The 13,711-nt window shown below is 23.8% G+C and overlaps 1 protein-coding gene across 1 annotated transcript in view; it reads right to left on the reverse strand.

Annotated features, from left to right (window-relative positions):
• The window catches only part of LOC129966932 (sorting nexin-13-like), a 30,307-nt gene that overhangs the window by 4,836 nt on the left and 11,760 nt on the right, over positions 1-13,711 (reverse strand). The window contains exons 8-20 of the mRNA XM_056081546.1: positions 13,537-13,625; positions 13,312-13,395; positions 10,680-10,821; positions 8,961-9,076; positions 8,351-8,450; positions 5,630-5,685; positions 4,472-4,597; positions 4,202-4,306; positions 3,955-4,075; positions 2,624-2,658; positions 2,236-2,404; positions 1,420-1,562; positions 292-507 (exon numbers count right to left, since the gene is read on the reverse strand). Of these exons, the coding sequence (XP_055937521.1) occupies positions 292-507; positions 1,420-1,562; positions 2,236-2,404; positions 2,624-2,658; positions 3,955-4,075; positions 4,202-4,306; positions 4,472-4,597; positions 5,630-5,685; positions 8,351-8,450; positions 8,961-9,076; positions 10,680-10,821; positions 13,312-13,395; positions 13,537-13,625 (1,502 nt within the window). The remainder of the gene's footprint in view (positions 1-291; positions 508-1,419; positions 1,563-2,235; positions 2,405-2,623; positions 2,659-3,954; positions 4,076-4,201; positions 4,307-4,471; positions 4,598-5,629; positions 5,686-8,350; positions 8,451-8,960; positions 9,077-10,679; positions 10,822-13,311; positions 13,396-13,536; positions 13,626-13,711) is intronic.

Consider the following 13,711-nt stretch of genomic DNA (forward strand, 5'->3'; position numbering starts at 1 on the left):
TATTTCCTTATTTTTAACATCTCACAAGTATGAAAGAAATGGAAATAAGTTGTAGTGTTCATCATAATGTTAAGTTTCCTCATTTAAATAGCCATGATGTTTAAGAAAAAATTAGTCAAATTAAATGCACACCAAGAAAGAAAAAAAGACGTCCCAAATTATATTTTTTTATTTGACCTCACATTTCATAGCGAAATTACTTAGAAACTAAGGAAACAATTTTTGTAATTGCAAAGTATAAAACACATAAAGCTAAAATTACAATAAGATAAAAGAAAAATGAATAATCACCTTTTTTGCCAGTGGTTTCCTTCCTTTTTCATATACCTTTGGTTCTAAAAATTGCAATAAAATTGTTTTTAAGCCAGCATTCTTTTGCATAATTTCAGGATTAATCAGGCACTGAAGATATTCACATAACTGACTTGTGCGCTTTTCTAAAAATTGAGGACTTAGATTATTAAAAGTTTTCTTTCCAGGAAACTGCAAATAGTTCAGATGTGGGAACTGGAAAGATGAACAAACATAAATAATAATATACATATATATATATATATATATATATATATATATATATATATAGATTAATTCATAACCTAAAAAAAATAATTACACTATTTCTAAAAAATGCATGCAAAAACAAGATTTATTAAAATATTTTATTACCATATTAAACAAAATAAAGAAATCTAAGTTCAACTATAAGATGAAAAAAATTCTTGAGCAACTATTCTTGCAGAGAAAACTGAAAATGACATTTCTCTCTTATTTGCATTAGAAAATATTAATGCAATACAATAGAAATTTGCTGAAAACATGACATTCTGAGTATTTGTGTAAAGATTTAGAATTCTTAAATAGATTCTTTTTTAACAGATAACAAGTAAATAAAATACAACAATTATTGATAAAAGAAAATTTCACCCAAATATTTTTGTTGCTGTTTTAATACAATTATCAGAAATGTTAAAAATTTTATTTATATGAAAACCTTTCATATCTCCCAAGTAATTAATTCAGAAATATTCAAAAATAATATAAAATCATATTTTTAAAAACAAATAAAATATATAAAATATATATAATAAAAAAGGTTATTGATATAACTGGATCAAAATCAATTACCATATTTATAAAGAGAGATATGAATCTTAAATATCAAAAAAATCTGTATAACAATGTGCTAGACAATTTAAGAACAATTTTTAAAAAAATGTGCAATAATCAAGATGAGTTAAGTCTGCTAATAATATCAAATTTTGCATCTTTTAAAAGGATGCAGAATGTATAAAATAAAAATTTTGAACTACAATATATATATATATATATATTAAATTGAACTAAAATTTGATAACTCAAGATTGTTATTTTATTTAAAGTTTGTATGCTACCAACTTCAAAAATCAAATGTTCACAAACCTGTTGAAGAACCGCAAAATGGAAATCTCTAAAGTCACTATATCTCCTAAGAACATTCCATTTATCTTCAGAGCCACTTGAATCACGACGAATGACAGCAATGGCATATACAGCAAATGTAGAACCAGATTCATTTGTAATTCCTAAAATTCAAGAAAAGATTCAAGCACATTATACATAACTTCACAATTTTTTAAAAATTTAACTATTTGGAACATTTTGTGAAAAATGCATCTTTATTATTCACTATGAAATTAATGTATTAATCTAAATTCTAAAAAACATCTAATTATGATATAAATTAGTGAAATTATGTAATAACTTTATATATTATTTATATATATAACTTTATATATTATTTATATATAATATATTTTTATATATTATTATGTAATAACTTTATATACAATCACAATTTATAAAAGTCAAAAATCAGAATAAAGCAATCATTTGTTTGCATCGTTAGAATTGCAGGACACAAGCAAAAATAATCCTATTATAAATACTCAAATCATACTTGGCATACAATCAATTTTAGCCATAATTCAATTAAATATGTAAATAAAAATATATTTGGAATGCAAAAAATTTTCATAAAGTAGTAAAAATTTTATTCATTAAAATGAAATTTTTATGAATAATTGTATTATTTATATGGTTTCTTTTATAATAAGATTTAAGAACAACAACAAATATTTTTTTTTATATTATTACATTAAAAATGTTGAATTAGAAAAGGACTTATTCTTTTTTACAAGATTGAAAGTTTACAATATAATAAATAAAGAATTGTATAAAATCATTTGGACATAAAACCTGTGTTATAGATCTGAGCTGAAATTTCGCATTCTTCTGGATTAATTTCCTCTACTGTTGGAGGAAGAAGAGTATGAGAAGTATCTGAAACAGGATAATCGATCCCATAGTCCTCTTGGTCAAGAGAGTTAAGGCTAATACTGTCTGACAAAGATATATCATCAGGACTCTGAAAAAAAAAATATACTTATTTTACATTAAACTTCATAAATATATTAAGAATTCCTTTTTACAATAATCAAATTTTTAAAATGCCTCAGAACTCAAAATATTATTACTAGTAATTTAATAAGTATAAACATCATTGTCATTTCTAATATAAAAACATAAAATAATTTTATCTCAAAAGTTCTATAATATAAATAATTAAAAAATGATTCAATCTTACCCCTTTATTTCCTAATTTAGGACTGCAGAAAACATCTAGAAGGATAAAGATATCTTATAAACAATATTGCCAACAACTAAATTGCACAATTATGCATATATACATAATGATAAATCATAATGTATTTAATGTAATGAATCTTCACATAATATTAAAAAAACCTGGTATCACTGATAAACAAATCAATGAAAAATTTGAAATAAAATTATTATGTATTTCAATTTAATCTTTAAACAATTTGATTATATTAAAATACATTAGATTTGTGTTTTTTTTCCCTTCTTTTTTTTAGATGCCTTAAAAATACTATTTCCTTTAATGCAATAACAGAAGATGATTAGCTCAAAGGGTCTACCTAGTATTATGTGTAGTACCTAATATATTTTTAAAAAATTTAACATGAACAAACAAGAGAAAATATAAAAACATCTTTCTAAAAGCAGACATTTAAATGCAAATCATAAAAACAAAGAGCAGTAAACAAATAATATATAATTTAATGCTTATTTGAAAGTTCAAAGATTAATCCACAATTTATATTTTTCTCAAGAATTATCTCTAAGAGATGATCAAGAAATTAAACTACACCTAATATATTTCTAAAAAGTTTTGGTTTCACAATGGTAGAGAGGCCATTCAAATTTTGTAGACCTACTAACTCAAACAGCAGGAGCAAGCATACCAGTCTGACAATCAACTAAGTCTTTAAAAGACAATATTTTTTTAAAGTTCAATGTAAATTCCATCTCACTTTACATTGACCACACAATTTACAGTAGAAAGGAAACAATTTCATTACAAAAATAGATTCAGAATCGTGTTAAAAACTGAACATCAAAAGTAATATGCCTAAAAAGGCATTTCGAACATTTCATCGAAGGAATTAAGGACATCAAATCAAAGTAGATTTTATTCCCGAGGCTGAAAAAAATTCTACACTAAAATGAATAATATTGATAAGTAAGTCAAGTTATCAATTTAAGTATTTAGTTTTCATCTATCTATTCCAATGATAAAAGGGGAAAAAATGCAAAATACTCAATTAATGCAATAGTAACAGAAATGAAGACTTAATAAATATTTTTTGATGTTTTAAATATGTAATCATATCAAGATCATAAAAGAAGTAATTCACTGTTGACTAATATACTCTAGTTGGCATTATTTCAAAAGTAAAAGGATGTTGATTATTAGAAGTCAAAATAAAACAGTTTAAAGAAAAATAGTTTTCCATAGAAGTTTACTTAACATAAAAAATTCACATTTAAATATATATATAACATAAAAAATAAATAAGAATGAAAGAAGTATGAAGGAATAAAACTGCTTACTATCTTCCTCAGCTTTTGTATTTCCTTCTTTTAAAAGATCTAGTTCTGCTAAAAGCTTTATGTAGTTTTGACTTTTTTTAAAGGCTGGAAAGAATTGATCTTCTTGCATTATTTCATACACCTACAAAGAATAGTGTAATCTTAAGCATGGGAAGCATAATTGCAATTACAAAACTCAGAAATTTACCAAACTTAATAATGATAGGATATCACATATAAATGTTAATAAAATAATGAAAGAGCCTACCTTCATCTGTGCTTCATCAAACCATGCACTGTTAGGTATTTCTGTGCGTATTTTGCATAAAAGCTTTTTTAAAAGAGATTCATCTAATCGAACTCTAAGAGTAGCCTAAAATAATCAATAAAAAATATTAAATGCATAAATATAAATTCCAAAGAATTAGTATCAACTTTCACACAAAATATTAACAATGCAAACTTAACTAAAATGTATAAGACTTAAGAAAATTTCCACTGAGTAGTAAAAATTAAAAAAATAAATTATTTAACTTGCCTTTTCTGATAAATAAAGATCAAAGATGTGCATAGCAGCTTCTCGTAAACATTCAAGATCACTAGATGAAGAAGTTTGTGTTTGTTTGATTTGTGAAAGCATTTGTTCAGCTGATACTTTATAACTCTGAAAAATTAAAGAAATGAAATATAAACAAAAACATCATTAAATAATTTCAATCAAATATGACAGTCACTTACAACATTTTTTTTAAAAAATAGGTGCTTTTATTTTAATAATTAATAATTTGAAAATTCCTCCTTTTGACAATTATCAGAATCTAAATAAAAAATATCTTAATAAAATTGCTTTCAAAATTTTAAATTGTGTACAAAAAAAATCACTAAAACATCATATTAATGCATTGAAAATGATCCGTATATCTTAAGCCTCACATTATTTTATATGGTAGTAATGCATTTAAATTTCTATAAGCACTGTAAATATACAAAAACAGCAGGAAAATTAATACAATAATATAGATGTCATAATGAGGAGACGAAATTTAAATATTTACACATGCATGTTGAGAGAAACTATACAAAGTAAAAAATTTAAATTAGAACAACAGATATGGATACAATTATATCACTGACAATAACAATCACAAGTACATCTCTATAATTAATTTTAAAAAAAGGAATTTCAATGGAAAGTGATAATATGGTTTCTGAATAAAAAGAAATTCACTAAAAAATAAATGTATGCAGTTACACTTTATGTCCACACAGACTCTTTATGAAATACATTAATAAAAAACATTTGAAATAATTGTCTTACTAACTATTACAAAGTATTGTATTTGAAAAGAACATCAAAAGCAGCATTATATAATTAGATGCAGTTATGCAACTAAGAATGGACTTCAAAGGAAAATTGTATATACAATTGTTTTCATTTATAAAAAAAAAAATCAAGAAAAAATATAATACTATATTTATTAAAAAATTATAATTACTATATAAATAGTCAGTTATGTATGGTAAGCTGTTTCAATTTTGCAAAGCAAATTTTAAACACGACAGAAATTTGTGATAATGAATACAAAATCCATATGGTAATTGTTTCAAAATTGTATTCAGTTTATTTTAATTACTTAAATCAATATTTTTTCATTTAATATTAACAAGCAATAAGCACATACACATTTTAACTTACCTCTACAGAATGATAAAAAAAGACATAACCTTGAGCTGTTAATGAAGTCATAAAATCTAAAATGAAAACAGAGAATTAAATACACAATATTAAAAATTATTTTAATGCAACAAAATGTCTCAATAAAAACATTTTTATGCTTCAAATTTTATAATATGCTTAGCTTTATATGGATAATAGTGATGAGATAACATTATATATAATAGCATTATAGATAACTCAACTAAATAACTAAAAAAAGATAACTAAAAAAATAATTACTTTTAAAAAGTCAATAATTGGATTTTAATTACTTACACTTTTGTCACATTCCTGAATGCTAAACTTATCAAAGTTATCTATTTATGCCTAAGAATGACTACTTTTATTCTTGTTTTTAATAGTAATTCCTTAAAATTCTAAGGTTCTTACAAGACAAAAATCAGATCTTTCATAAACTCATTCCTCTTATAAAGCTCTGCTGTAAACATATTATGTTATCCAAGCGGGCATATAAATCCGAAAACATAAAATATTAGAGATTCATTAATTTACTCTGGATAAAGAAAAAAATTATAGATGGTTTGAAGAATTATTTTAGCTTCAAAATTTATAAGAATCAGATATTTATATTGTTGAATTAAAATATAAAATATTTCATTTGGAACAAGGACAAAACAAAAAATATGTCAGAAACAGAAGCTATGTCAGAAAGTATTATCACTTCTTGATAGTCACTTCTGATATTCTTGTTGCTAATCTCCTTAGCCTGACTAAGTCAGACCAAATCCAAAAATCCGTTGACAAGAAGAAAGTCAAAAACGAGGAAGGGAGAAGAATAAATTTCTCCCCAAAGAAGTCCTAAAGAGTCTAGAATATGTTCAGCAGAGGCCTGATATTGGCAGAATTTCGGATATTCTTAATGGTTATCACCATGAGTTTTCACTATACATAAGCTGCACCATTTTTCATTTAAAGAAATTATACACATGTAAATACATTAAAATATTACTCCATTTAAAAGGTTTCCAAGACAAGGAAAATGAATCAAATCAAACTGTTCTTTCAAGTTTTCTTCAGGGAAGGCAAGAAACTAATTTTTAAAAAAAAATACTTAAGTAAATATTGTAAATACTACTTAAATCTTTTAAAGAGTAAAATGTAAAATTTGCCCTATCACTTCACAATCACTTTTTAAATAATTTGAAACATATTTCCTTCTTGTTCCAAGTTTTCTTCTTTTCTTCCCCCCCCCCCCCCCAAATAAGATAATAACAATTATTTACTATCTTTAAAAAAATTTATTTCTTTAAAAAATTTTAATAACAAGATGAGTCATTATTCCAATGCTAACAATATTTGCATATATGTTAGAGCATGAAATCTACTATCCCATAGAATACAATATGCTATTTCATGAAATAATTAGAAATTATATGAAATAACTGATATATCAAATTACAATATATCATTAAATAATAAGGAAATATATATAAATAACTGATCATATGATGAAATAACTAATATTTCAAAAGCAGCATATAAATAAAATTGTTAGGTGATTTCTTTATGCTTCTTTCTTTATCCACTATAAATGTTACACTGAAAATTTTTGAATCTTTCAGTTTGAGGTGAAAAAAAAAAAGATTCATCTCTTCAATATTAAATATTTTAGTTAGTTCAAACTCTTCTATCTTGAGAGGAAAAATTTTCATCTATTCATCCACTGATTCAAATGGAAATATTTTATGTTTTTAGTTATGTGATTTTTTTTTTTTTTTTTTTTTTAATAATATACAGAAAGTTTTGCAACTATCCAATGAAAAACCTATTTTCATGTTCAACTTCAATGTGAATTGCTAGCATTTCTTCAGCTAACACTGTAGCATTAAAAGGAATACTTGAAGTTCAGGATTGATTAAAAAAGTATTAATAAAATATCCTCAGCCATGAAAAATTTTCCCTTTCTTAAATAATCTATTAATATTAACTTTCCTTGAATATTTTCATTTTGTGAGTACTGTCTTTTGCCTTGTCAACAGCGCATCTAATCTATTAACTATTTAAATTATTATAATTTAGCATTATAATCAATTACTTTAATATATTAATTTGTTTTTTTTTTATTATTAATATTGAGGACATTTTGAAAGCATGAATTGTAAAAATATTTTTTTTAAAAAAATCCAACATAATGTATGATTGTAACAGTTAAAAACATCCAAAAATATAACAAAAATAAGGAGGTTCAATTTTCCTATGAGAATTTACAAGAAAAATATACAATGCTAATATGAATTAGTTATAAGAGGACACTCACACTGCTAATAGACAAGATACAAGATGACAATACAGTTTTCTATTTTATGGATGGTCTGAAACATATACAAAAAAACTAAAATATATATATCCCAAACCACAAATTGCCTCACTCTATTTTTCATTTGGTTACTTATTCTATACAAACTAAGAAATCTTAAGTTGTCTGATGGTTTTTAGCAAGATTTATTCTGTTGAAAAAGAAACTTTTTTTTTATGTGATCTCAAAATGGAATGATTGATATGTAGGAAGTTTGATGTAAGAGACCAGCTACAAATACATATGTTGCTAAAGATTACAGCAAGGCAATAGGAATGCATACAAAATAATTTACTCTGTAGGGAAAGATACTAATGATGCATACAGTAAATTCTAAAGTATTCTAGAAAGAAATAAGATATAAAAAAAATCTAAAGTCTTACCAGTAAAGTAATGTAAAGCAATATTATTAGTAAGTACAACATCAAAATGTAAACTAAAAAGTTTCACTCCAGGTTCTGTCAAAACTTTCCAATCAATACCCTAAAGATGAAATAATCCAACTTTTACTACATTTGATTTTAAGCAAGGATCATGACAGTTTTGGTTGCAAATAAAAACTTGTTTTGTAAGAGTTAAGAATAAGAATTTAGAAAAATTGAAAAATTACTTTGCATAAAAAATAATATATGTTAAAGAAGCTGCCAGATATAACAATTGTGCATTCAAATTCATTTTTCTGAACAAATAAAAAAAAAAAAAGTACGACTTTTCAAAAATAAGTTACAGCAGAAAAATCAATATGCAAAATCAATGCTACATTAATAAGGAAAAAGATTACAACTGATATTAATATAATAATTTAATCAATTACATACCCATTATTTTATTTTTTAAAAATTATTTTTAGAAAGTTTTATTTAATTACATATGAGTATTCAGGAATTTAAGTTATTCAAACTAACATTTTACTTTTGGGATTTTAAAATAGAATTTTCATTTTACTACTATTACAATCATAAAACAATTAGTTTTTGAAAAATGCATACATACCGTTGGCATTCCAGTTGAATCGGTATCAACAGTTCCCTCACTCAAGCGCCGCATCTGGGTTTCAACAATTTTGCGAACATATGATAGACTACTTAGCTGCTGCTTTATCTCAGCATCTAAACACAAAGAAAGAAAGCATGAGATCAATATTTTATATTTTAATTTTGAAATGTAATGTATCTTGGATAAACTCCAAATATGTCAACAAGTTGCATACAATTCTGCAGCTAAATAATATATACAAATGAAATACTAGGACCCTATGCATTTTAGTAATACCCCAAAATCAAAATTTCCATCAATGCATGTAATAATCAATTACATCAAAGCAACTTTTATTTTATTCTTAATGATTAAGGGTATGTTGAAAATATTTTTTTAGCATTGAACAATAAAACAGTGTTATTTTTAAATAATACAAAAGAAAATTTACAGAGAAATAGCAAAATTAGCATTCTTATAATTTATACAAAACATTAAGAAAATCTAAAATAACTCTTTGAAATAGGTAAACCAGCTTTTTTCACTTTCAAAAGCAAGTCATCGATGATTATACAATTTTTTTTTTTTTTAATATGAAGGCTAAAAAAATCTAAAGATTTTACATATTCCAATGAATATAAAATTACTCTATTTATTCACTTTAAAGGCTAATTTTCTAAACAATAAAACAATTTGTTCAAAACAATTGGCATAAACAGGATTAAGTTGTATCAAAAATGAAAGGCACATGTTGCAGATTCTTAAAATATTCAAACTTGCTTTCCTTCATACATATTTTATAACTGAGTTTATGAGTTATTAAATCAGTTTTACTTTAAGAATACTCCTTTTCTAAGTTTCATATCTGACTAAATTACTTGCATTTTTTTTATTTATTTCTGAAGAGCTTTTCTATGAATTACCATTTGTATAAGAACAAGAAATTGAATACCATTTTTATAAGAAATGAAATTAGACATTTGTTTTTGACATGCATTTGCTTTTAGAAATTTTATACACATAATATATACCAATTGTTGAGAGTATGTTGCAAAAGATTAATTTCTGAACTTCAGTCCACCACTGAATGAACTAATTAATTTTCTACACATAATTTTACACTTAGTATTTTTTGAAACAGAGTAGAAATATTTATCAAATAAAAATATTTCAATAGATATGCTTTAATTGTAACATTAATTTGTAATTAATTGCTATTGGGTTTCATTTCAAAATTCAGTTTTATTTCTTTTATATAACTTAAACTAACATGTTTTAGAGATTTAAGTAGAATAAGCATTTGCTCTTGAAAGTTTGAAATGAAATGATTACCACCCCCCTTAAATGTTTCAATATTTTTTTTTTCCATGTCCAAAATATTAGATTATATTTATTTGATATTGATACTGATTTATGTTGAAAAATAAAATGCAGAATTACTTTACTTCAACAGAAACACAATTTCATATAAATAACTAAGCAATTCTAAGTGAGAATTTTTTTTCTTTCAACATGTAATTAAATCTTTTCTTAATATTTCAAGCAAATACATAAGTTACTTAATTCCAGTCTAATGAAGAAATACAAGACTGGAAAATAGGAGTCTAATCTAATAGCTCTAATATTTACTCTGCACTCTAAACATTAAATTATTATTTTTTTAAGGAAAATTGTACTTTTCATATTATAATTTACTATATTTTAAGCATACTGAAAAAAAGTTTTAAATTTCCATACCATCATCTCCTCCTGTATCTTTAGATCTCAATACAGCAATTTCATGGTTTACCATTTCTTGAACAGCTTGAAGCTCACTTATGTTATCTGTACATCTTATTACAAGCAAGAAACCATCACTAGTGACAACTGTTTCTTTACACTGAAATGTTAAGTATTTTAATGTACACACAATTTTGAAATTTAAAATATACAGTTTCTTTATACATGCAATCATTTAAACCTGCTTGATTGTAACTTACTTTATTAAACAAATTGAATCTAATCAAAAAACTGCATAATAGATATCAGTTATACAGCATTTGTTTTTCAACCAAACAATACAATTTTAAATTATATACATTAGACTGAGGAAATCTTCCAAGAAATATTTAAAATCCAATTAAATTTAGTTATAATGTCATATGAAGATGAAAAAAAAACTTTATATCAAGATCTTTATGCTTAAAATTTAATTTTAAAGTAACACTAAAAAAATGATTAATTAAAAACACATATTAAATGCTCACATACTCAAGTGCTACAAAAATCTAAAATAAAGAAAAACAAAGTACACTCTATAAATGTCTGTTTACATATTTTTAAATATTACACATTAATTTAACAAAAAGCATATTAATTCCTACATTATAAAATAAGCAACATGTCTGAAAATATCTAATAAATTTTATATAGCACACTGCATTAAAAATAAAATGGCTTCATTAATAATAGTTTAGTTCCAAATAAATAACATCATCCCTGAAAAAGTGTTCTAAAAAAGGATAAAAACCGTTGCATCCACTCTGAATGTTTATATTTAAATTTGAAATGAATCTATACATAAAACAAATGCAGAAAATTCTTTTATCAGCAGACGAAAATTTTCTGGTTAAAAATATTATGTACCCTTACCAAATTCATTTTCATATCATGTCAGGTTTGTTAATGTTCTAATGCCAGTGGATAATAAAAATACATACAATTCAGAAAATGTTATAAATACAAATTACTAAATCATCATTATTATGATACAAGAGCACAAAATTAATTGAATACAAATGATGAAATACTTTGGTTTCCACAAAAACAAACGGAATTTTCATTGACATATTACTCCTGGATTATTAGTCACTGCTTCTATCAATACATAAAATAGTTTTAGTTATTTATATCTTTATATTAGCTATAAAATTGTTACAGGCACTTTTACGTACAATTTTAACATTAATAAATATTTTTAATTTTGATTATTAATATCACACATTAATATATTTTTGCTTAGTTTGTATTCTTCTCTAATATTAATAATTATTTTTAAAGTATTGTTAATCATGCTTTATAAAAGTATCACATATTGTTTATAATTGTGTCAAAAGGAAATAAAAATATTTTGATATTTTAGATATAAATATATATATAATGATTAAAAGAACAAATGTTCCACAGTACCTTCTCAGAGACAAACTTAATAAAATAATCAAAACATATAATACAAAATTAAACCAGATATTAAATGCAAACATGTTATACAAAATCAAATAACAAACAAAACATTCAGAACTGCTCTGTTAACAGTGTTATTTTATTGCAATTTTAGCCTCTTTCTTAACACTGTTACTTTCTATATATCCTCTCCTCTCATTTTTGCTTTCTGCTTTTGGAGAAAGATCCCCCCCCCATCCATAACTGAAAATTATTTAAAAAGTCTTATTTGAGAGAATATATGACTTTGAAGTCAATGTTTGCTTAGAATACTAAATAAAAAGTAAACCAATGTAAAAATTAGTATCAAAGCTGAATAAAACAGATTTTTAATCATTTTCAAAACAGAAATTGAGTTTATAAAATAAATGTTCATAAAAAGCAAGTTCTATGTTAGAATAAATGCTTACAAATAGAATTTTTTTAACAATAGAAAAAAAACAGCATTGCAATTGAAAAAAATATATATAAATAATTAACATTAACAACAATAATAAAAAAATAAACACAGTATTTGTTATCTATATATTTTTTAAATAATACCAAATGTTTCAAATATGACAAATGAATGTTGCCCTTTTAACATAAGAAATACTTTCAAGAATTTGATCAGTTAAGGCACTAGAGGGATGCAATTTCTAAATTAAGATATCACAATAATTTAGTCAGATAATGCAGTAAAAAGAACTGAATTGAAAAACTTATTCAAAAAAGCACAGTTTCGAGAAAATAGCATAGAACTCATGATTTAAAAGCTTTTAGCTGTCATAAAAATTTATAATTTATTAAAACTGTATAACCCACAGCTATTTTTTTTATAACAGGAAACAGAAAATCTAATTTATAATGTTTCCAATAATGATTTACAAACACTTTAGCAATTGCTTAATAATTTATAGCAGAAATGAACATCAAAAGTTAATAATTAGCTATTTAAAGAGAGTAATATCAATAATTAGCAGTTATTTTATAAATGCACAACCTAATTCGTAAATTAATTTAGACTCAAAATAATAATAAATTAAAATCAGTGTGTGTACATAAACATTTTTACAACAATACAAAAAAAATGCATGAACCTTAAACAAAAACTAAAAATGCCAAAATGTATAATATTGCTTTTTATTATAAATACTTAAGTGCAATAAAATTTCTGAAATCAACATACCAACCAAACAATAAGTTGATTTATATAATCAGGATCTGAAACAAGATTGATGACTGGCAAAACAGCAGCATTTAAAATGATCTCCTAAAATGTAAAATAGAAACTCAATATAAAATTTTAAAAATTAGTAGAAGAAAATGATTGAATTGATCAAAAGTCATTTAAAATACAAAACAACATATTCAATACAGACATATTAAATTAAACAAAAATAAAAACATTTACCCTTAAAATAAGCCGTGATATCAGGTTTTGAAAATCTTCTGAAGGTAAAACTATGTACATAATAACTTCACAAAGCTCTTGCAAATATTCTAGAAATAAATTAATACAATGAACAAGTAAATATAAGAAACTGTCCTGTCCAATATACGTTTTGTAAAAGAATATTTTACAAAAC

The sequence above is a fragment of the Argiope bruennichi genome, chromosome 4 (assembly GCF_947563725.1).
Source record: "Argiope bruennichi chromosome 4, qqArgBrue1.1, whole genome shotgun sequence".
NCBI lineage: Eukaryota > Metazoa > Arthropoda > Arachnida > Araneae > Araneidae > Argiope > Argiope bruennichi.